This window comes from Rhinolophus hipposideros, assembly GCF_964194185.1.
Source record: "Rhinolophus hipposideros genome assembly, chromosome: 3".
In the NCBI taxonomy this organism is placed as follows: domain Eukaryota; kingdom Metazoa; phylum Chordata; class Mammalia; order Chiroptera; family Rhinolophidae; genus Rhinolophus; species Rhinolophus hipposideros.
This window is the reverse complement of record NC_138049.1, coordinates 101529222-101553870: the sequence shown is the minus strand read 5'-3', so window position 1 is coordinate 101553870 and position 24649 is coordinate 101529222. Positions and strand designations below refer to the sequence as shown.

At 44.9% G+C, this 24649-nt stretch overlaps 1 protein-coding gene across 3 annotated transcripts in view; it reads left to right on the top strand.

Annotated features, from left to right (window-relative positions):
- The first annotated feature begins 4828 nt into the window (after positions 1–4828).
- CMTR1 (cap methyltransferase 1) overlaps positions 4829–24649 on the top strand; it is a 46094-nt gene continuing 26273 nt past the window's right edge. The window contains exons 1-8 of one of the 3 annotated variants that reach the window (XM_081044974.1): positions 4829–5013; positions 7021–7158; positions 15949–16100; positions 17350–17508; positions 20129–20221; positions 21595–21666; positions 22798–22892; positions 23021–23093. In XM_081044974.1, coding sequence (XP_080901100.1) covers positions 7026–7158; positions 15949–16100; positions 17350–17508; positions 20129–20221; positions 21595–21666; positions 22798–22892; positions 23021–23093 — 777 coding nt within the window. In that variant the 5' untranslated portion in view covers positions 4829–5013; positions 7021–7025. Of the gene's footprint in view, positions 5014–7020; positions 7159–12510; positions 12630–15948; positions 16101–17349; positions 17509–20128; positions 20222–21594; positions 21667–22797; positions 22893–23020; positions 23094–24649 lie in introns of those variants that run through there. The other 2 variants (XR_013993130.1, XM_081044975.1) reach the window with 2 other exon arrangements.

The following is a 24649-nucleotide window of genomic DNA, read 5'->3' as shown; positions in this document are numbered from 1 at the left end:
TTGTAGTTGAGAGCCCGCTCTCCAACCAACTGAGCCATCTGGCAACCTGGGAGCTGAGCAGCAGCTCATTGACTTCATTCTAGTTGCGGAGGGTGCAGCTCGCTGGCCCATGTGGGAATTGAACTGGCAGCCCCGTTGCCCAGAGCTCACACTGTAACCAACTGAGCCACTCGTCTGCTTCTGACAATGCCTTTTAAATAGCACTCTTTGCACAGAGTGACCTCTGAGTCAAGTAAAATAAAGACAAGCCCTGAAAATGGAGCTTTTCAGTTGAGCTTCCAGACAGGTCAAATAGTAACATTTCTTGGGGTAAGGGATCTCCAAGCCTGTTTTGTCCTCTATATTGGCTATTAGCCTATGGGTTCTTACAGCTACCATGGTTGCGTGGTTTTGGTTTTCAAATCTACTGTAGAACAGGCAATAAGGAAATAGGATTGGGGCAAGTAAACTGTCACAAAGCTCCTTGTTCTTATTGAGACTACTTTTCTTGAAGAAACACTCCTTGAATTGTTGCAAGTCTTTGGTTTATTTCCAGAGTTCTAAAAAGTTGATTTCAACAATTTTACCTTTGTTTTCATTGCTTTTTATGGAGGATTGTATTCCAGAGGTTTTTACTCTGACATTTCAGAAGTTGGAATTCCTAAATCTTTTTTTAAGAGGTTGCTCTAGGGATTACAATACAGGCATACCTCAGAGATTTTGTAGGTTTGGCTCCAGGCCACAACAATAAAGTGAGTATCAGAATAAAGAGAGACATAATATGTTTGCTGGTGGAGGGTCTTGCCTTCTCTTTGTAAAAAAAAAAATGCAACATCTATGAAGACAATAAAGAGAAGTGCAATCAAATGAGGTATGCCCATATACACACTTAACTTTTCTCAGTCTATTTAGAATTAATATTTTACTACATTAAGTGGAATGTAGAAGGCTTAACACCTTATAGGTTCTTTTGCCCTACTCCATTGGTTGTAGTTGTCGTGTATAGTACTTCTACAGACATTGAAAATTCCATCAGACAGTGTTATATTTTTTGCTTTCAGCTGTCATGCAAAATTTTAAAAACTTAAGAGGAGAAAAACAAGTCTATTATATTTACTTAGATATTAACAATTTTTATTGTTCTTCCTTCATTTCTGACATTTCTGATGCCATTCTAATTGTTGTTTTCCTATATGGGATGCACAGTTTTTTTTCCAGCTGTTTTCAAGATATTTTATTTGCCTTTAGCTTTTAGTGGTTTGGTTATTGTAGGTTTGGAAATATATTTCTTTGAGTTTTTTCCTGTTTGGATGTTACTGAGTTTCTTGAATCAGTAAGTTTATGTCTTTTGCCAACTTTTGGAAGTTTTCAACCATTATTTCTTCAAATATTTCATCTGCATCAAATATTATTATCTTTCTCTATTTCTTTTGAAACGCTTCTCATTTTGTTACCCCAATGATATGCATGTTGGTTTGCTTGATGTTGTCCTGGAGGCCCCTTAAACTATCCTCATACTTTTAGATTCTTTTTTTTTGTTGTTGTTCTAATTGGGTGTTTTCTGCTACCTTATCTTCTAAATCACTGATTCGATCCTCTGCTTTATCTAATCTACTGTTGATTCTCTCTGATGTATTCTTCATTTCAGTTATTGTAGTCTTTATTTTTGACTGGTTCTTTTTTGTTTTCTTTCTCCATTTTTATATTCCCTATCTGTTGAAGTTCTCCTTGAGTTCATTGAGAATCTTTGTAACCAGTGCTTAGAACTCTGCATTTAGTAGATTGCTTGTCTCTATTTTGTTTAGTTCTTTTTCTGGAGCTTTGTTCTATTCTTTTATTTGAGACATGCTTCTTTTGTCTCCCCATTTGGGCTGCCTCCCTGTGGTTGTTTCTATGTATTAGGTAGAGCTGCTATGCCTCTTGGTCTTAACAGAATGGTCTTACAGAACAGGTGTGCTATTGAACTTAATGGCACAGTCTTCCTGGTCACCTGAGCCAGGTACTTCAGGTGTGTCCCTTGTGTGGGTTGTGTGTACTCTCCTGTTGTAGTTGAGCCTTGGTTGCTTTTTGCATGTCAATAGAAGGGATCGATCCTCAGGCTTATCGGTTGTGAGGCCTGGCTGTGACTGCAGTGGAGGGGCTGTTGTACAGAGGCTGACCCTATAGAGCAGGATTTGCTTTAGCAGGGCTCTGGTGCCTTTTGGGTGTGTCATCCCTGGAGGCAGCTGGGTGATGCTCTGGCTGGCTTTGAAGCTGGCCACTGGGCATGCCAGCCCTGGGGCCTCCTGGGAGGGACCTCATAGTAGGTCAAATTCAGCCCAAGTTCAGCCCTGCCCAACGGCCACCTGGCACTAGCCACAAAGCAACCTGCAGATGGCCACCACTCTTGCTGGACTTGGAGGTGTCTCAAGTGGCTGAGCTGGGAACCAGGGCTGGCTGTGGCTAGTACTGGGCTTAGGGTTGCTCAGCCAGAGGTACAGGACATGCTGAAGCCAAATGCCACTTGTATGGGTTTTGTGAAACTTTGAGAGATTATAGGAATATCTTCAGCATGAGCCAAGGCAGGCTGTTTATATGGAAAAGCCACTGGAAGTGGCTAGGGTGTGTCTGAAAATTGTGTGGAGTCTCTGGGAATCAGGGCAATCAAATAGCATTAACCAGATTATGGAGACTCAGATATGACCACCTGCATCTGCACACTGGGAGTGAGGACGGCTCAACAAAGAAACAATAGCTTTTGCCAGCTCCTCAGTCTGGGAGAAAGCCGCCTCCAGCCCTTGCTCTGAAGCCAAACAACTCAGTTCCTCCCCTTATGTCCCTGGCACCTTTCAAGCTGCTGCCCCAGTGTGGAGCTCAGAGTGAGTGAGTTTGTCAGCAAGTAAGTCCATGTGTGGGTCTTTTAAGAGGAGTGCCTGGGACTGCAGCTACCCAGCCTCACTCAGCCACATAGTCTACTGGTTTTCACATCCAGAAGTTATGGGGGTTTCTCTTCCCGACACTGGAACTATGGGGTGGGAAGCCTGGTGTGGGGCTGGGACCCCTTGCTCCTCCCAGAGGGACCTCTATAGCTGAGATATCCCTCCCAATTTTTAATGGTCACACACGGGTGTAGGACCAGCCTGTTCCATGTCTCTGGCCCTCTTATGAGTTTCTAGGTGTTTTTCCTGTATGTCCTTAGTGGTGGGGCTTCGGTTCATCTAGACTTCAGGTGATTCTCAATGATGGTTATTCTGTAGTTTAATTGAAGTGTTAATATGGTCATGATAGGAGGTAAGCACAGTGTTTACCTACTCTGCCATCTTGACTGGATCTCTATCAGTTTCAGAAGCTTTTTTATTTTTTTTTAAAAAGATTTTATTGGGGAAGGGGAACAGGACTTTATTGGGGAACAGTGTGTACTTCCAGGACTTTTTTTTTTTTCCAAGTCAAGTTGTCCTTTCAATCTTAGTTGTGGAGGGTGCCGTTCAGCTTCAAGTTGTTGTCCTTTCAATCTTAGTTGTGGAGGGCGCAGCTCAGCTCCAGGTCCAGTTATCATTGCAGGGGGTGCAGCCCACCATCCCTTGCGGGAGTCGAACTGGCAACCTTGTGTTGAGAGGACACAGTCCAACCAACTGAGCCATTCGGGAGCTCAGCAGCAGCTCAGCTCAAGGTGCCATGTTCAATCTTTAGTTGCAGGGGCTCTGCCCACCATCCCTTGTGGGACTCAAGGAATCGAACTGGCAACCTTGTGATTGAGAGCCCACTGGCCCATGTGGGAATCGAACTGGCAGCCTTCGGAGTTAGGAGCATGGAGCTCCAACCGCCTGAGCCACCAGGCCAGCCCAGAAGCTTTTTGTTTTGACAAAGTCTATTTATCATTTTTTTTTCTTCTGATTAATGCTTTCTGGTCCTATGTAAAAAAAAAAAAAAATCTTTGTCTATTCCAATTCTGCAAAGATATTCTCCCATGTTCTCTCTTTTTTTACTTCTTTTTTTCCTGTTTTATGGAGATATAATTTATATATAACATTGATATATAACATAACATAAAACTTTGGTTTTATGGAGAATGCACTAGAAGGATCATGACTGGAGAGAGGCACGATGATTTGGAGATTTTGGAGAAATCCTGGTGAGAGATGGTGAGTGCATGGGGAATGGCAATGGGGATGGAGAAGAAAGGATAGATGTGAGAAATAATTAGGAGGTAAACTCAGTGGAGTTATATTGGCGTGTATGTTGGAAAATGAGGGAGATGGCACCTCCTCAGATTTCTGTTTGAAACAGAAAGAATGATGGTGTCATTCACTGGAAAAAGAGTAGGCTTATGGGAGAACATAAGGTCAGATTTGAATTTTGGGTGTAAAGTGACTGAGGATATTCTGCCGACTTTTGGCCGTATTGGCTTGAAAATTAGAAGGGTTTCGAATGGGAACCCACATGGTAAGATACCAACGGCAGTATTCCTTTTTTCTTCCCGACCTTCGTTCAACGTCTGTTGAGGATGTTACTATATGCTGGACGTTGGGAATACATCTCTGAACATGAAGACTGGGTTTCTGCCCTCAATGAGTTTACCATCTACCTCTTTAAACTTGTTCTTAATTTGTAAAATGAAGATAATAATGAGATTAAGTGAGATGCTTTTAATTTTTGTATTTGTGTTTCGACCCCAAAGCTGGAAGAGAAGGTACTCGTTATATATACCTTTGCTTTTGTGTCCTTCCGGGGCTGGCTCTATCGCGCAGGCGCCTAGGACTGCCCGGGTTGGGGGGGTGGGGCGGGCCAGAAGGGGAGAGGTGTTCCCCGGGTCGGGCCCTGGATGGGCGGAGCGAGTCGGTCCGTGACGTCATCAAGCTGCGCTGCCCGTAGGGCGGGACCGGAGTGCGACGGCGCGGCCGGCGGACCCGGGCGGGCTTGGGAAACGAAACTGAGGGAGGAGCCGGCGGCTCTGGCAGCGGCAGGGCCAGGCCTGGTGGCGGCGGCAGCGGCGGCGGCAGCGGCGGCCTGACCCCCCCCTTTCCGCTCCCTGGCAGCTTGCCCTCTCCCCTCAGTGTGAGTGCCGACGCGCGGCCCGGGGGGAGCGAGCGGGCGGGCGCGCGGGCTCACCATCGTCCCCTCCACCGCCGCCTCGGCCCCCCACCCCTCGCCGCCTCCTTGGCTTCTCTCTCCCTTCCTCCCTTCCCCCCACCCCGCTGCTCCAGCTCCCCGGAGCCCGAGCTGCCGCTGACATAACGTCTCTGCGCATACATTCACACACTCACGTTATCTTCATGTGCAAAGACCGGTCCAGGGAGATGGGAGCTCATCTCTTCCCTGTATGCATAAGGGTGGCCGTGCGAAACCGAGGCCCAGGGAGCGAGTAGTGGAGAGGGGATTGGCACCCCTTCCCTGGGGAAGCAGCAGGTAGACAGGCCTTCTGCCTTCTGCTTGGAAGTTCCCTGCCGGAGCACGTTTTTGTGGCCTGTGTAGGTCACTTGAGCTGGGCACCAGTTAGCTGGGCGGCCTTCACCTCTCGGGCCTCAGTTTTTTCCAGTGAAAAATGAGAGGGTGGGATTAGATGATTTGGAAGGCTCAGGTCTAAAGTGATTTGGAGAGGAGCATCGGCGTCTCCTGCCTTTCACGCAGCTGTGCCTTTTCTTGCACCCACCCCAACACTGTCCATATTAAGTTCTCCCGGCTTCCAGTCGCCCCCACAGTCGCGAAGAACTAGAGGGGCCCTTTTTGCTCCTGTTGCGGACCTTTGGCGGTGGGAGGTGGAGGGCATGGTAAGACTGAGGTTGGAAGTGAAATGTGGCCCCGCTTGGTCTTGCGTTCTGTTTGTTGGGCGACTTGTGTGCTTCCTACTGCCCAGGAAGCCCCTACCTGTGCCTGGAGGCTGCCTCCTTAGGAAGGATGAGATTACGCGTTGGGTTGACTGGCTCATCCTTGAACTGGAGAGAAGTGACACACGTGATTCGGGGTTTTGTGAGGTCGGCGGGATCAGTGGTATCTGGATTTTATTGCTCAGTGGCTGCTGTGACTCAAGCCCGTTCTTGTGCCCCCAGACCTCCCCGCCCCCAAGGATTGCAGTCCAGCCGCTCACCCACCAGTTCGCGCCAACGTTTTGAGTCCTTTCTCTTTGCTGAGTCCTCTTATGGCCAATCAGTTGTGTATAAACCACACTGTATTCACTACTACTCTTGCTTGCTCTTTCACTTGGCCATTTCTTAAGATTACAGGTCTCATAATTATTTGTCCCATCTCATTTTTTTTCTCATGCTTACCTCTCATGTACCTACCCGTGGGCACAGATGATGGTGGCATGGTGCCTGCCTGTTTCCATTCTTTTTTTTTTTTTTTTTTTTGTTTTGTGGAAGTGGGTTCCTGTTCTTAAAATTACTGTTTTTGTACCTAAGCCCTATGCTGTGGTTACCTCCATTCCCAGTAACTTTCCCACTCTTCTGTTTCCTCCGTCCTAAGTCAACCTCAGTCAACCGCAGCTTCCATTCCTTACTCTGGTTAAAAACTTTCCCAGTTCTTTGTTTTCAAACATCCTGAAGTCAACCAAAAACCAGTATTCGTATCATATTATGTAATCTCTTAATTATCCTGGTAAAATAATAACAGTGATGGAACAATCATTCTGGGATGGTCCCTTCAGCTTGGAAATATTGGTTAATATTCATTAGGTTGCATAATAAATTTCCAGTGTACATTGTCACGCATAGCCAATGTGTCATCAAAAGTATGGGATAACAAGTACCCAAGGCCATTTTTCCCCTGTGGCTTGTGGAGTTGATCCATGACTTTTTGGTTTCTGACACCAATGACCCAGAGGCATCTGGGTCTATGAGTCCCACGTTTTCCAGTAAAACTAACAGCTATTTTTGAAAACCAGAGCTTGGCTAGCATCCTCATTGGACCTCATTTTGAGGAAGAGGCTATTCAAGTGCTGGCACTCTAAGTTGTTTGGAGTGGCCCACACCCATCCCACTTACGATTTATACTTTGGAATCCCTGTGCTGATCCTAATGGCTCTCACATGGGCAGCTGATTGTCTGGGTTTATGGTTGATTGCAGTAACAATGAAGAGGAGAAATGATCCAGAATGCACTGCCCCTCTCAAGAAGCAGAAGAAAAGAGTTGCAGAGCTTGCCCTGAGCCTCAGCTCTACCTCCGACGATGAACCTCCCTCCTCTGTCAATCATGCAGCAAAAGGTATGCTTGCCTGTGTGCTCTGAGGCCACTGGTCATCTGGTTATTTGAATCCCTGGAACTTGAATTGGGCAGAATACAGTCCACTGCCCCTTGAGGAAAATTAGGCAAATTCTACAGAGATAGGTTGGCTGTAGACTCTCTTCCCTTCTGCCATTCTCCTACTAGGAGTGGGGAACTTGTTTTAAATAAAAACTGGAATTTTTATAGAAATGCCTTGATTCTGTTGCTGGTCCTTCAGTAGGTGGCACTCTTTTGCTGCCATCAAGCAGGTGGAAGTACATGCATACTTCGGAGATACTGTGAGTTTGGGTCCAGACCACTGCAATGAAGTGAGTCGTAATCATTTTGCTGGTGGAGGGTCTTGCCTTTAATTTGTAAAAAAAATCTGTCAATTGAAATAAAGTGCAATGAAACCAGGTATGCCTTTAGTGGTGAGCATTGAGTGTTCAGTACTTTTAATCGTTTTTAGTGACCCTGAGGCTCTCTGCTGCAGTGATCTGGCCTAATTGCCCTCAGGTTTTTGCATTCTGTTTTCTCAGTTCCCTCAGCAGTTGTGATTAGAAACACCCAAATCAATTGGCACAGCCCTTTATTCACTGTTTACATTAAGCTCAAAGGATTTCACTGACCTGCTTGGAAGTAGCATTTTGCTTTGCCTGTTTTTTTGAGGTTCTGGACATTCACAGTTTCCACAAATGCTTTCTGTGAGAAGTTGTCAAGTGTCTAGGAGCTTGCCTCAAGTACCAGGCAATCAGAAAGGAGCTCCATTTGTATTTACCTTGACTTGCCAGTTGTATTAATTTCCTAGGGCTGCTTTAACAAATTACCACAAACTGGGTGGGTAAAACAACAGAAATTTATTCTCCACAGTTCCAGAGGTTAGAAGTCTGAAATCAAGGTGTCAGCAGGGCTAGGCTCCCTCCTAAGGCTCTTGAAAGGAATCCTTTGTTGCCTCGTCTAGAGTCTGGTGGTGGCTGGCAGTCCTTGGTGTTCCTTGGCTTACGGCAGCATAACTCCTATCTCTGCCTCTGCGGATTTCTGTGTTCAAATTTCCCTCTTATAACAACGTCGGTCATTGGATTAGGGCACATCATAATACAGTATGACCTCGTCTTAATTTGATTACATCTGAGATTTCCAGATGTCACGTTCCCAGGTGCTGGGTGACATGACCTTTTGGGGGACACTTTTAACCCAATACACCAGCTATCCTGCCTTTTGGATCATCTGCTGGGTCATTGGTAAATTGGAATGAAGTTTGGTAACAGATTGGTAACTGAATGGGTGGAAAGCATCCTTTGAGGATGGTAGAAAATAGTTTATTCACAAGTGGTAGGCTAATTGAAGGGCAGCCCTACTCATCAGCTGTACTGAGAAGCTGGTCCAGAGAGGAGAATCTTGGAAGATGGTACAGCTGATAAAGCATTTGTTGTGGCTTTGGTCCTGGCTGGGTAAGAGACTCTCTTATAACCTTGTGTGTGGAGATATGTATACCTTTAAAGTTGTCACAGTAAATCCCAGGGGAGGTGAGAAAAGCTATATGTAAGTAAGTTTACTAAGTGGGAGGGTAAAAACATCGAGTGCATTTGTTCTAGGACTGTTGAGGAAAGGGAGTTTTGGTTCTCCTGAGATTTGAGCAGCTTGGGAAGGTCTCCGTTGGTAGGGCTCTGGGGTATTAGGAGAGAGGGACGTACAGCTGAAAACGACGGAGAGTGTGTCTGGGGGAATAAATGATGCTCAGGTGGTGGCAGGATCTAGTTCCAAGTGAATCTTGGGGATCATTTGCTCTCAAGTATCATCTTGAAGTACAGAGAGGACAACTCCTAGGTAGATGAAGGTAAGTGTGTGTGTGTGTGTACACATATGTGCATATATATGTATGTGCATATATATACACATATGTATATATATATGTGTGTGTGTATGTGTGTGTGTGTGTGTGTGTGTGTATATATATATATATATATATATATATAGTTAAGGACCTTGGACCTATCAAGGGAACCAGTCTGATTGAAATTTGAAGCTTTTGAAAATGTGATTGTGGGGGGTGGCCAGATGGCTCAGTTGGTTAGAGCGCGGTGCTCTTAAGAACAAGATTGCGGTTTCAATTCCCACGTGGACCACTGTGAGCTGTGCCCTCCACAACTAGATTGAAACAACTACTTGACTTGGAGCTGATGGGTCCTGGAAAAACACACTTAAATAAATAAAAAATTTAAAAAAAAATGTGGTTGTGAATTGAAATTACCTCCCTCCTCCTCACAGACTCCCTTTAATTGTACCAAATAGCTTTAACCTTTTCTGGAAATAGCACTATATGACTCAGGATTGACTTGCTGTCGTGTGTACAGAATGGAAGTCTAGAGGTGGCCAGTACCTGGTATGCGTCTGGCAATAGGCCATTTGGTCCCTTTCATTTGCAGAGAATGAGGCAGGAGGCAGAGGCAAGTACACATTGCTAGATTTCCCGGGTCAACTTATTTTACGAAAGAGCAGCTCCGCATTAACTCTGAAGGCGAGAGTCTGTGTCGTCATCAGCAAAGTTGCTTCCTGTGTCCCCCTGCCCCGACCCCATGCCTGGCATGGAGTAAATGCTCAGTAAATATTTACTGACTAGAATTGATAGGAGGCAACAGTACTATCTTTCCCAAGAAGCTTAAAATACTTCACTTCTCTCATTTTGCCTATCCCTCTTCCCGTCTACAGAAGGTCATTTCATTAATATGTAGCATTTATATCACCTCTGTTCTGTATTGGCTCCTCTCGGGCATTCCCTGGACCGTGTGCCGTGGTAGTTTACTGTCTTGCCAGAAACTGCATGTCCCCTGAGATCTCTATGCCGCTTTCCTATTCAAGTCATGGCGTTAAAGCAGGTGTGTTTCCCTTTGTTCCAACCACTTCTACTTGGACATACTGTTCAAGTGGATGATTGAAGAATGCTCTTTAGGGAGTACAATTAGAAAAACAAACAGTAGTTACTATTTCTGTCTGTCTGGGCCTGGCTTGTGCTTCCTCTGCTAAATCAATTTGGTGACTCATTAATAGATCTATTTAGTTTAATCTGTTTGTTTATTTTACATTATTGACAAGGTAGCTGCTGCATTGCCAGGTCAGAGACTGACATCTGACCAGAGTAAGGAAGAAAAGGGATGTTGTTGTCATGGCCACCATAGCATCATGTGGTCTTTTGAGTATTTTAAGGGGAGTTTGAAGGCATTTTCAAGCCTAAGTAAACTCTTGGAAATTTGCTGTTAAATAGCAACCTTTCGAAGTGAGGAAAGCCAGAGGAAGGTCATTTTGTTGTGGTTGTTTCTCACAGGGAAACTGGTAGAGACCCCAAGACAATTACCTTTTCTCCTGAGCTGTATCCAGGTTGGGTGCTGGGCCCTCCCACAGCGTGCTGCTTTGGAAGTGGCCAGGGTCCTTCTCTGGCACCACTAACGTGCCTTCCCCTCTACCAGGTTTCCCTCTTCCCTACCTAGGCTATTTTCCCTGAAACACCATTGCCTTCCTGTCAGCCCAGATTCATGACCTTAATCAAAAACTTCCTTTATCGGTATCTGTTTAAATTGCTCTAACGAGTTACCATTTGTCTGGTATGAGGGGGAAATTGAGTCTTTAAACAGGAATGAGTGTATTCCATAGCAATTGTTAGGCAGGATCGAATGTTTATTAAAATCCGTAATTTATTCTTCTGTGTCTTTGCACTGTTCATCTTGGTCACTAGTGGTTGGATCTGCCTGCCTTGTGTGTTATCACTGTCGTTTCTAATCTTGGCATGTTTGCCCTACTGTTCTGTTGCCATGTGAAAAATTTTGTCAATCGCTGGAAAACCTCAGATTCTTCTATAAAGTGAACCTTTCTTCTTTAAAATGACTTAAGGGTAATGACCTCTATCAAGTAGAGAAGAAATCTTAAGTGAAAACTCCAGTCTTTTGGGCTCTGGTAGGTTTTAGAAGGGAAGCTCCTGGGAGGTAAATGGGAATGCCGCCCAGCTTTGGCAAGTTCTTAATGAAACGAATGGTTTTAATAGACTGACCTTATTACTCCTGTTAATTTATATCCTCATTACAAGAGCTCCTCTTTACTTTCTGCTACAGCCACAACAGTTGTCTCCTTTTCATCTGGCAAGAGTGGCCCCCAAGGCCAAGGGGTAAAAATGACTAGAGGCTGTGGTAGTCTGCGGAAATCAGGAGCCATCTGGGGGACATTGTCCTAAATCATGTCAGGCTAGGAATCGACTTCTAATACCACACGGAATAAAAGAGAAGTAAGGCCTGTCTGTCTACCCAGCATGCTTTTTGATCTCACAAAGTAATTCCTAGTAGGATGGTATTTGAGCCTCCATCAACCTCACTGTCAGAACCTGGACAGGACAGCTGTACATTAGGTGACACTTAGAGAGGAAGAATGGGTGGAAAGATCTTTGTCAGTCAGGTGTTGGAATTTTGCACCAGAGTCACCACTGATTTGCCTGATGAACCTTCCACCCAAATTTGTTTGTTTCTGTCATTTTGGTCCAAAAATGTTATGAAGACAAAGAAAACAAAAAAGTTTCTGGAACCCTGCATGCCCTGAAGGATACTCATACTGTTGATGGACGCCCGTTAATGGGTCTTCAAGCAAAGCTGACTGCCTGGCACCTTCCTAGAGCTGGACCCAGTGCATACGCTCCTTTGAGGAGATACCAGGTTTCCCCAAGCTTTTCATAGACAGACCTATGAATCCCAGACAGCTGGTAAAAAGAATCCTGTAACTGATTTAACATTATAGCTTCTGGTTAATCAGGACCCTGGATCCCTGGTCTGCCCTGAAGGAAACTTTAGGATCCCTGGAAACTTGAGGGCCGTGCTCAGAGTTGCCCACACTCCTAACACCACCTCTTTCTACACTAGGCAGTACAGGTGGAAGGCATGGAAGCAACTGTGCAGAGAGAACCTGCACCTTTGGAGGGTGGTTCTTTAGCATGTGGGCACTTTCAGAGCACATCTCTCTCCGCGCATGGGTGGTAAGAGATGAAAGGCCGGCGCCTAGTCTTCACCCCCCAGGAGGTCTTTCCCTCAGATCTGCTGTCCTCTGAAGATTTCTCTGGAAAGAAACCAATCTCTTCCTAAGCTTAGAATGGTACTTCATTTCTCTATAGCTTTATCTTTTTTTACCCTCATTTTCAAACTAATATATTCTTATTTCTCACATAGAAAATGCATAAAAGTGCAAAACAGAAAATAAATATCACTTCACCTCTCAGTTTCCATGGTTACTCATTGTTAACATCCTGGGTCTTTTCCTTCCGAGCCGCAGGCTGGCACTCTGACACTCTGACGTGTGCTGCATTGATCTGGTCCATGGAAACAAGTCGGCTCCTTGTTAAGGGAATTGGGCAGCCACCTTATGGGGAGGGCAGCCCAGGGGCCTCATACACGGGCGTGCTCACCCCCGTCCCTCCTTGCTAACTGCTTAGGAGCCAGGTATGTTCATCTTAAGTTTATTCTAATTTTTTCACACATGTTCACCAGCCTTTTCTTTCTGTTGCAAAATGTTATATCCTTAAAAATGCATATTTGTCTTAGCTATTAGATTTTTGAGCCCTCTGAGGGGAGGATTGTTCCTTTTGGATAGTACCCCATTGCATATAGCATGGACCTTTTATAGAGCAGGTCCTGAACCAGAGTTGTCTGATCTATTAAACAATATAGGCAGATCTGACAGGTGCGTTATTTCAGCCCACTGGGCGCGGGGGGCTGCTGAGTAATAGTCTAAGGAGGGCCCAGTTCTCTTTTAGGATACAGATACTCCATCCCTTGCTTAAACTTTTTGTTGTTTTACCCTTAAAAAAAATTTCTTTTTAAAGACTTCATGTTTTTTAGAGTAGTTTAAGGTTCACAGCAAAATTAAAGGAAAGTACAAAGGTATCTCCTCTGCGCCCTGCCCCCACCCATGCATAGCCTCCCCCATTGGCAACATAATCTCACCAGAGGGGTACATTTGTTACAACTGATGAATCCACATTGACACATCATTATCACCAGAGTTCCTTATCACCTAGAGTCCGTGGTTTACATTCTGGTTCGCTCTTGGTGTTGTATGCGCTATGGGTTTGAACAAATGTATGATGACACGAATCCTCATTATTTCTGAGGGCTGAACCTCTTGCGCTGCCGTACGAGGTATTGTAAGAGGAAGTGCCTTACGGAGCTGTACCCATAGCTGGTGCTTAGCAAAGATGACAGCCGGCTGAGAGTCCTTTAAATGCACTCCAGTGAGCACTTAATTTCTGTGAGTGGACAGCCTGAGTCCAGGGGTGGGAGATGCAAAGCTGACTGTGACACAGTTCCTGATACTCTGGGAGTGACCCTGTCCAGTGGCGTGGCCTGCGCCAGCAGCTGGCTTCCAGGCAATGCGATGAGTGCGAGCTGATGGTGTGAGTACTGTGCTGCTGGAGCACGGTGAAGGCAGACTCAGGCCTGGGTGCTGGGAAGGCGTCGCTCTTCTAGAATGTCAGCCCTTCGCCAGTTGGTATTCTCGTGGGGAAATGGATGTGCAGATGGGCTTTAGAGTTACGATGTATCATAGTCCTTAAGTTATGAATACCTGAGTAGTGACCATCTGGTGTATAAAGAATTGTTTTACTGGCTGCCCTCTGCACCTCTCCTCACTACCTCCCAAGCTTTGACTCATCTCTTCTCAGGGACTTACTTTCTTAAAGGGATTGTGCCATATCGCTAAGTCCGTGGGGGTTTTTTGTGTGTTGTTTTTAATGTTGTAAGTTTTAACAGATAGTTGTTCACATGGTTCATAAACAAAAAAAATGTAAAAAGATATTCAGTATAAACTCTAGTGATATAAAAATGTGAAGTTTTACTTCTTTCACTTTCACTTGTTTCAAGTAATCATTTTAGTATTCTGTCTCCATGCCTGGATAATGTGTAGATAATCAATTTTTTTGGTCTTCTTGTATGTTTTTCCTTCCAAAAGCTCTTTTTGCAATTATAAGAAGTACGATACCTAGTCTTATTTTGCCTCTGTAGTCACAGGAGTTCGGTCGCCGTGCTCATGCGTATGGCCTCGCTCTCCTCTTATTCACGTGACAAATGTCCTGGGTGATCTGTCCATTTCAGTACATAGGGCCCGGTTTTGCAAGTATTCTTGGGTCTTGGACCCTCAATGCTGCCATAACTTTTTCAGCATGCCCCTAGGCCAAAATAAATACCTAACAGTTCAGTTTATTAAGTATTTAGGTCTAAATAATAAGCATTTCCATCCTAACAGTAATAGATCTTTGAAAGAACAACACACATAAATTGAAACGTTTTTTATTTTATTCTTAAATAAGCACGATAACATATTAATAAGATGTGTATACGGTTGAGTGCTATATAACTTCTCAAGTCTTGGGATCAGATTGGACACCACCACCTTCATTTCCTGTTCTGCGTTCCTCCTTGCTTGGTATTTATACCATTTTCAATGGGAATATGTAGAAATAGTTAACCAAACTTCTGAGATAGTCAATTTCCAAAGTTGAGTGGGTTGGTTGAGAAATTACCTGAGTAAAATTACACTGGGTTGAAATAGCTTTCAAGTTAAGAGATTCACCTACCTATAAAGGAGAGGGAAAGAGCCAGTCACGGTGAATAGCTAGACTGTGGATCAGGCTGCTTTGGACCAGGAGACAGGTAACCCACAACATTTTGCAGCTGCTAAAGGGGGTCTCACTCGGCATCCTTTGGCAGCAAGGTTGTTGACCATGAAGATAATGGCTTAGCTCACTCGGGCCACCAGCTCCCCCCAGAGCGCCCAGGTGCAGCTCCTCTGTCAGCATTCTCCTCCCTGTCCTTCTCTTTCCTCTTCTCTTTTTCCTTCTTCCCTTTGCTCCCCTCCCTCTTCTGTTCTCTCTTTTCTCTGCCTGTGAGCCAGCTCTTCTCTGGGTCTGTGCTATAGACGCACCCTCTTACCTGGAAGTTTGAAGGACTGAAAACAAAGGAAACTAGGAGATGAAACAATCAGAAACTGTTAGTCTGACAAATGCATCTTTAATAAATACATTTTATATTTAACAATCTCCTTTCATATACATTATTTTTAAAAAATTTTTTATTAGTTTCAGGTGCACAAGACAAAGTAATACTTAGACGTTTATCATTTATATCCCTCACACTGTGTGAACCCCCCTCCCCCATCCACTATCCCTCTGACATCGCACAGAGCCATTACATTTCCACTGTCTCTATTCCTAATGCTGTACTCTGCTTCTTGTAAGTATATACATATATATATACATATATGTATATACATGTATATATATAAACTTGTAGTTGGCATTCATTATTGTTCAGCTTCAGGTGTACAGCGCAGTGATCAGGCATCTACATCTTCCCTGAGGTGGTCTCCCTAACGAGACAAGTGTCCATCGGATATCCTACAAGTCTTTACAGCATTATTGATTACATTCCCCAAATTCATATACATTATTTAATCTTCAAACAACCCTGTGAGCAAGGTATTACTATCCCAGTTTTGTAGGGGAAGAAATTGAAAGGATGGGAAACAAAAACTGATATTTTTGAGTTCCCATTGTGTGTCGAGTACAGGTAGGAACTTTTAGTGACTTACTCACAATTATATAGTTAGTAAGAGGTAGAGAATACATTTGACCCGCGTCACTTAATGAACTTTGTATGTACAATGCATATATAGTGAACACTAATTGAATAAATGAAACTTGGACTTCTGGAGGCTGTTTTGTGCCACAAACCCAGCAAAACATTTTTCCTTTTTCTTTTCCAGTATCTACCACAAGCCTAAGCGGGTCGGACAGCGAGACTGAGGGGAAGCAGCGCAGCTCTGACTCTTTCGATGATACCTTCAAAGCAGACTCCCTCGTGGAGGGAACTTCTTCTCGCTATTCCATGTATAACAGCGTCTCCCAGAAGCTTATGGTATGTCAGCGCTGGGCTTGGGTTTCTAAAGCTCCAGCAGCAGAGTGACAGAAGGGAACCTGTATTGGTATAACAAGGAGAAAAGTGATTCTTCATATACAGTATTTAATCTTCAGACAACGCTGTGAGGAAGGTATTACTATCCCAGTTTGTAGGGGAAGAAATTGAAAAGATGGGAAGCAAAAACTGGTATTTTTGAGTTCCCATTGTGTGTCGAGTACAGTTAGTAACTTTTAGTGACTTACTCACAATTACATAGTTAGTAAGAGGTGGAGAATACATTAGACCCTGGGGCACTTAATGAACTTTGTACGTGCAGTGCATATATAGTGAACACTAGTTGAATAAATGAAACTTGGATTCCTGGAGGGCGTGAATTAAGAATGAGAACTGCCACTTCTGAAGTCATAATCAGGATTGTAGTTTGGGGGCCACAAATTTTGGGGAAGTGGAAGATGGGGAGGTTTGTGACTCAGCTTCTTTGACCTGGGGAAAGATTTGTGGCTACTGTAGGAATTCTGTCTAGCTCTTGAGCTGGTAATGCCCCTTCCATAGGCCCTCTAGGGGAAGTCAGATCTTTTTAGGATTGCACTTTTTAAGATCTGTGTAGTTTGGGATTTCTGATTTTTGGGGTGTGTAATTGGGTCCAGTGACGCTAGAGTTCAGCATGAGCTTATAGACAGTTGCGACATTTAAAAAAAATGATTCTGTCCTGGATCTTATAATACTTTACATACCTCAGTTTTACATGAAGCTGTTTTTCAGTTCATCTCTTGATTTGAGTTCCTAGAGACCCTCATTGTCCTTGCCTGGTAAGGCTGTTTGACCAGCTGAGGGTAAGGTAGAAGTTGCCTCTTAAAGTGGTTCCATTTTAAATTACATTCTCTTTATCAACCCTGCTGTAGATTTACTTCTCACTTAATCAGACACATTAGCTGAAAGGGTAGTTGTTCAATGAGATTCATTAGGTACTCCTGGTACATTTAATTACAGCTGTGAGGTCCCTTCTCATTTATCCAACCTCTGATTGCCCTAGACCTTCACCTCCAGAATGGACGGCCCTCAGTTACTTATTCATGCTTCTTTATTAGGCTAGAGGGAAAGCTTTAGGCCTTATTCCTCTATATTTCTTAGGGTTTAGCACAATGTCTGGCACATGATAGGGGCTAAATAAATGTCTATTTGTTTATAGAACTGCTCCATGATTATGTTTATTTCTATGAATGTTCCCTTAACTTCTCTCTTTCAGGCCAAAATGGGCTTCAGGGAAGGTGAAGGGTTGGGTAAATACAGCCAGGGTCGGAAGGACATCGTTGAGACCTCTAATCAGAAAGGTCGAAGAGGTTTGGGCCTGACTTTGCAAGGCTTTGACCAGGAATTGAACGTGGACTGGAGAGATGAGCCAGAGGTAACTGGGATGGGGAGGAGGAGGCGGGAAAGCCACTCGTATTTTTGGATGCATGCCTTTAAGTAGTCATAGTAACAGATTAGAAGCCTCCAGAGGCCGTATGATGACGGTGCTTAGTGGAGATTGAGCTAGTTTCTTACACAGAAGGTCCTGGGGATGCCCAGATGGAAAACAGAAGACTGGGGTTGCGGTGGGGGTGGGGCTGTGGATATGATAGGAGGTGGATTTGTTTCCTGTTGCTTTATATACGACTATCTAAGATCAGTAGGTAGAAGATGCTGGAAGGCAGAGTTTGTCTCCACAAAGAACTTTAATAGCTGCAGCTTTCCACTAGTGCCCAAGATCAGATACCTCACCAGGTAGTGTGTTCCCTCTGCTGAAAGGATTCAGTGAGAACCCACTCTCCCCTTGTGTGAGTGACTGGATTAGTTGCCATCTCTCCATCCTCCACAGGTTTATGATGTCCTGGTGTCAAACAGGTGTTTGTTAATGCCATGTGGCTTTTTTATTCTGGGTTTAGTCTGCTTACCTACTTGGGTACCAGTTTGTTTTAAGCCTGAATACCACGAGACTCTTATCCCTTTTCATGGCACAATGTTGAGATGCTATTCATTTATTTACTCATATGTCCTGCCTTATTCCACAAAGGATTTGAAGTAGGTATAATAAAAGCACCTAAAAATAATGGTGAAATATTACCATTACAGAGTTGAAAGTAGAGAAAATAGAACACAAATGTCTAGTCTTCTACATAGTTGCTGTAATTTAGCTTCGTATGTGGCTCTGAACTCTGGAAAATTGATATTTTATTTGTCTCTCTGATGTTCTAGTTCAGGAAAAACTCCTGTGAACCTGTGCATGATAAAAGCCTAATAAGGCTTCAGAGTAAGATGCTGACGGGCCAAGAGCTAATGGGTCCTGGGGGGGGGGCGTGTCCTGCTGTGTCGCCTTGTAATTGTGAGGAGATGACATGGGCAGGGTAACAGATGAGATGGTGCAGAATAGGGTAAATATTTGTAGTTGGGTGCTAGATGTAGGTTTGTACCTCAAAAATACATGTTTTCCATGTCTTCATCTCTGTGAAAAGAAGTAGAGTCCTGATCCTCTCAGTGGTGCATAGAATTAGAACTAACTCTGCTGAACTTGAAAAACGAAATTTGCCCATAAAATCTTTGCTTTTAATGGAGACAGACTGAAATTTTTTTTGAAGCAGGGCTTTGTTAATTATCATCTACCAGAATTCAGTGTTCCTTTTACAAAAAATGCCCTATCTTTTGGTTAAGAGTTTGGCTTCACTATCAGATGGTGGCCACTTCCTTGAGGTAGATGAGTCTGGGTGGCCTGCGGTGATTATCCATTCCTGGAGTCGCCACAGGGAGCATGCTCAGTGACAGCTGCGCCCAGGAACCTAGAGTACAAGGTTGGAAGCTGCGGACAAAGGCCACTTTGCAGGTAGCCTTTATGTTCAGACTTCCATGGGGAGACAGATGGAGCCTGCGTTTTCTCTCCAAAGGGGCATCCGAAGCATAGATGAGCTCTGTTTTTAAGACTTTATAAATCACAACCATTTATGCTTAAAGGTGGTGATTTGACCAAGAGGAGAAGCCATGATTCACTGCCAGATTCACTGACGAAAGCTTCAGTAATTTTTCTTTTAAACTTTTTCTCAGTTGATGGTGGTTGGCTTGCCCTCGAGACCTTGCATTGTGATACCATTTTATGCCTTTCAGAGCGTGTAATATTACCTTGAACCACAATTTTTCAATTTGCAATGGTGAATGTCTTCTCCGTACTTGCTCGGGAGGGACTGTGTGAAGCTGCCATGCAGGTTAGCCACCTTTTAGGTTTCACAATCCATGTCTCTCCAGCCCAGTGAGCTTAGCCCCAGCTGCACATCAGAATCATCTGGGGACTTCTAAAAACGGACTTATACCCAGTTGCCACCGCAGACCAACAGAACCGTATACTTTAAGGCTGGGGCCCAGGCATCAGTACTTTGTAAGAGGACTGCAGATGACCCTAATATAGCCAGGTTGAAACCACTGTTTTAGCTTGATGAGGAAAGTAAAAAAATTAAGAGGAAACAGCCTGAGAGATGCCAGTTTCTGCTCTGTCTTGGAAGGAATAGGTGAGGAATCCTACTTGTTTTGTGAATAACACTTTGAAAGGCATCAGGAAGTGAGACTCATTCATTAAGTCTTCCTGATGTAACTGCCTTACCGCAGACACATGTCCTATGTGTACTTCTCTGTGTCCCTCCTGCTCCGATTGTAGGCCTCTTGGGACAAGGACCATGTCTCTTTAACTCTGCATTCTGAGTACCTCGCCTTAGTAGGTATTCATCAAAAAACGAAACAACCTTTCATTTGGAACAAATGAAAGACACTTTGAAGGTTTGGGAAGTTTCTGGGTATTCAAGCCAGAATTGGACCTGGCCTTCAGACATTAAACTTCAGAATTCTGGCTCTCAAGTCTCATGTCTGACCACTGCATTTGGCCTCAGCTTCTGAGACCTGTCCTACTATCTCTCTCTCAGTCCCTCTTGATTGTTTTGGGGAAGCCCTGACGAGGTCCCAAGGGTCTGTCTCACCTGACTGACTTGCCTCTCTTTTGTTTGTAGCCCAGTGCCTGTGAGCAGGTGTCATGGTTCCCGGAATGTACCACTGAAATTCCTGATACTCAGGAAATGAGCGATTGGATGGTTGTGGGGAAGGTAAAATTTTGGGAAACTGTACCCTGAATTGTTGGCATTTATCTCCTAACTTTTCTCCTCAATGGGTTTGGTATGTATGTATGTATATTCACATGTGAAAAATGTGAATCTCACCCTTCTGACAGGAAAAAGCTGTGTCAGGAGGGTGTTTTAAGGGCTTTACAGATAAGCCCCTGGGAGATGTGGCAGAGAGGGTTTTTTTTCTCCTCATCATTTAACTTGCAAAACGACCCAGCACGCATAACTTACCTTCCTCACAGATGCTCTTTAGAGGAGCTTATTATACATCTGTGTGCGTCCTAGTCACTGCTGGGCACTGTTCCAGGTAGATGAAAAGACACTGTACCTGCCCTCAGAAAGTAATGAGGGAGTTGTTAGCAAGGGAATTTGTTTAATGTCCTTCTGGAAAATCATAAGAATAAAGTAGATAGCTACCACATCAGGATGGTCCAGAGAGTCGTCCTCAGAGTGTAGGGGCCCCCAGGGATGTCCGGGATGCTTTCAGGGGCTCTGCAAGGTCAAAGTTATTTCACAGTGATACCGAAAAGTTATTTGCCTTTTTTACTCCGAGTCTCTCACAAGTGTCCAGTAGAGTTTTCCAGAGGTTGTGGCATGTGAGATCACAACAAATGGAATGCAAACGTGGACAGGAGAATCGAGCCGTCTTCTATTAAGCCGGATATTAAGAGATTTGCAAAAATGGAAAACAGTGCCACTCTTCTCACTGAATATTTTTTTGGAAGTATAGTTATTTTTCATAAAAATGTTATTTATGTTAACATAACATACTGTCCTTTTAAACGGAATAAACATTTTTAAATGTTCTCAGTTTTAATTTATCATAATGAACCTCGAGATGTAGATGTATCTATATCTCCCGTGTAAATAAAAGTTCTGTGGGGTCCGCAGTGGTTCTGAAGTGTAGGACCTGGGAGCACCCCGTGTGAGAATGGTTGGTTCAGAGGTAGCCTCCCTCACACGTGAAATTGGTCTTGACACCCTGTGAGGCTCCCTCGTGAGCTGCCCGGTCAGTGCCTGGTGTCCTGCTCACACTCATCCCAGAGGCAGAGGCTTCCTGGCTGAAGGACAGGCTTTTGTCACAGACGCTAGCCCCATCCTTCTGCCTCCACGCAAGGGACACACAACTTGACCACCTCCTTCCTGTTTACTCTTCTCAGCATTCCTGAGTCCGTGTGGCTCTGTCAGAGCTCCCAGGGGGCTGCTTCATCTCAGAGCACATCCAGAGGGATTTAGGACTTTCTCGGTCCTGCCCTCAGGGGTTGATGTTCCTGGGCAGGGATGCGGATTTCTCCATTCATCCCCCCAAATGCAGTTATGCGTGGTCATTACTGATTGTTTTCTTTTCCCTGTAGAGGAAGATGATCATTGAAGATGAAACAGAGTTTTGTGGGGAAGACCTGCTTCATAGCATGCTGCAGTGTAAGGTAAGGCTGTGTGGTTAGAACTGGAGTTGAAAACTCTGTGGGGCGGGGGGGCTGTGTGGGGCTTTTCCAGGTCTTTTGAGTCAGTTGCGAGGGGCTGAATTTAGCTGATATTTTTCCTGGGGATCAGATGGGTAGCTTGTACATTTCTCCAAGGTGTCCTTTTTTCCCCCTGGGGACCTGCCTTATAGTGTTGTGCGGTCCCTGTGGTTAATAGCCAGGAAAGGACCCATTTAACCTCATTGGGTTGCTTCATTGTAATCTTGAGGGCCCTGGTGTAATGAAAGGTTTGGAATCATTCTTTAGCATCAGATACACCTGAATTCAAATCCTAGTTTTTGCAACTTTTTTGCTGTGTGACGTTTAACCAGCTGCTTTAGCTTCTCTGAGTTTCCTCATCTCTAAGATGGAGAGAAAATACTTCCCAGGGTTGCCGTGAGAATTAAATGACTAGTGAGTGGGAGGCTCCTAACACACTGGGTGAATGGTAGCCTTCCTTTGATATCTCGTGGCCTGATGTGGGGCAGGAAGTACACTGCCTGGGGCAGAGTGAGCCAAGGAAACTGAGGAGAAAGTGGGTTGGAGAAGCAGCAAAGCCTCAAACCAGCCTCACAGAGCTGATTTTTTTGGCAAGCAGAGCATTGGAAATATCCTGACAATGACGGGTACCCATATAAAGGGAGCCTTTTTGATTTTAGAGAAAATTGGAGGAGGGAGAAGGGATCCCTATTGTGTGGTAGGTGCCATCAGCAAACCCTGGTCTTGGGTTGTTTCCCCTCTCTGAGTGAGCCCTAGTTGAGTGAGCCTTAGATCAGAACTCTGGTCCCTTGGAAAGTCGAGTGGAGTGGAGAAGTGGATTTGCTGTGAGAATTTGCAATGCCCAGAGGCGGCCGTGTGCATAACCACGGCTGCCATTTATGAACCACTTACCATGTGCCAGGGGCGAGCTTACATTTTTTTTTTTTAGCATTTTACAGGTGATGCAGTTGAGGGTCAGAGTCTAGGGTCACACAACTGGTCATTTTAGAGCTGGGACGCAGAAGAGAGCTATGAGTTGGGCTCCTTAGGCTCTTAAGAGCCCTGTGCCATCGTGGAGGGTGGTGCTCACCTGAGTTTCTGATTATCTCTGGGCAGAGCGTATTTGATATCCTGGATGGGGAGGAGATGCGGCGAGCTCGGACCCGGGCCAATCCCTACGAGATGATCCGAGGAGTCTTCTTCCTAAATAGGTTTGCTGACATCTCCTCCCGCCCATCCTACCCGCCCCCTGCCTGCCCCAATGAACTGTTCCACGAATGGCCTCAGCTTTCCATTCGTGTGGTACTGAGTTGCTCTTTTCTGTCTTGCTTTGTTGCAGGGCGGCAATGAAGATGGCTAACATGGATTTTGTGTTTGATCACATTTTTACAAATCCGCGAGACTCTTATGGGGTGAGAACAAGATTCTGCTTCTGAATTCATAGTGTTAAATGGGCTTAAACCTCAGTAGCTCAGAAACTGCCATTTGTGCAATGCTATGTGTTAGAAATGTATTTTATGATAGAGAGATTTTGCTTGGAGCTCCTCTGATAGGGTCCCACAGGGCTTCCTGTGGCCCCAGGACTGCCCCCGGAAGCACTGTCTCTAGGGCTTCTGGCCCAAAGTCCCAGCCAACTCTGCAGATTCTGCTGCTCACTCCAGTTGGAGGCAGGCAGGGATATGCCTGGGTAAAATCGGCAGCTGTGGCATCTGTAGGCCTGGGGAGCAGGGAGGTAAGGCCATGGGTAATAGCCTGGGCCCTCCTCCTGCCGTCATTGAACATACACTTATCCAGCTCCTCCTTTGTGCCAGGCTCAGTGCTAGGCACCAGGAACTCCATTCTGAATGAGATTGATGTGACCCTTTTCCCCATGTGGTGTGGACATTCTGGTGGATGGGAGAGCTGGGAGGGTGCAGGGCTGGGATGTTTGTAAAGCCTTCTGGTGCTCACTGGCATTTGGAGGCCAGTTGTCAGCAGGGAGCTTTAGCCCGCCTTCTTTCTACAGTGGATGAGGGTGAGTATACAGTCCTCACAGTGAGCTTATGTTCTGATTGGAAACTTGTGACATCTGATTTGGGTGCTGTTTCTGGTACGGGACGGCAGTGATCTGGGAAATGTTGGAGAGTTGAACGAAATGTGGGCATCTGGATCCTTTCATGGTCTATTTACAATCAGCGTCATGTCTGAAAACATAGGCTGTGAGTTCAGTGAGGGGGGCAGGGAGTGCAGCACTTACTGCATCGCAGGTGGTGTCACTGAAGTTCATGCCCTCTGTGAGTCTCAGCCTCCCCATCTTGGCAAGTAGCCTCACCCACCTGCCAGAGGGCCAGGTAGGAGGCCCTGAAGAGTTGTTCCAGCTCTAAGACCTGTGATTTCAGATGTGGCCACTTTCCCTCCCTGTCTCTTCGAGTAAGCTTTGTGTGAGATCATAGTTAATCAGGCTTTGGCCCTCAAGAAGTGGTAGAACAAAACGATTTTCTACTCTGCTGCATCTCATTTTTCTGAACACACACCCTCTATGATGACAGAGAAAGAAAAAAGGAAATTTCATTCTCACATTATCAGGGTTTTGAAACATTTTTACCCAGTTCTAGAAAGTTAGTTCTCTTTGACAGTGAAGGGGCCAAGAGCCAGCCGTTCCCAAACCTGTTTCTGCTTCACTCACCTTCCTTCCCCTGATTATCCACTCACTAAAGAAACTTCTTTTCCAAGTTTTTTAACATTTCAGCTTCACCTACCTAATTATTTTCTCTATGTTGGCAAAACTGGCGTGTAGTCCCCGTCAGCCATTAGTTGTTTCTCTCTCCCATGTCTTCCCCTCACCCCCATTTTCCAGTACCAGCAGGTAGCTCAAAAGGGCTCTTGGAATTAGCATCTTGAGAAAATTAGGTTGATACAATGTTGATTTAATTTTCTGAGCTCCAAATGATTTCCTTTAATACCCCTTCCTGGCAGAGGAGCTCTGTCA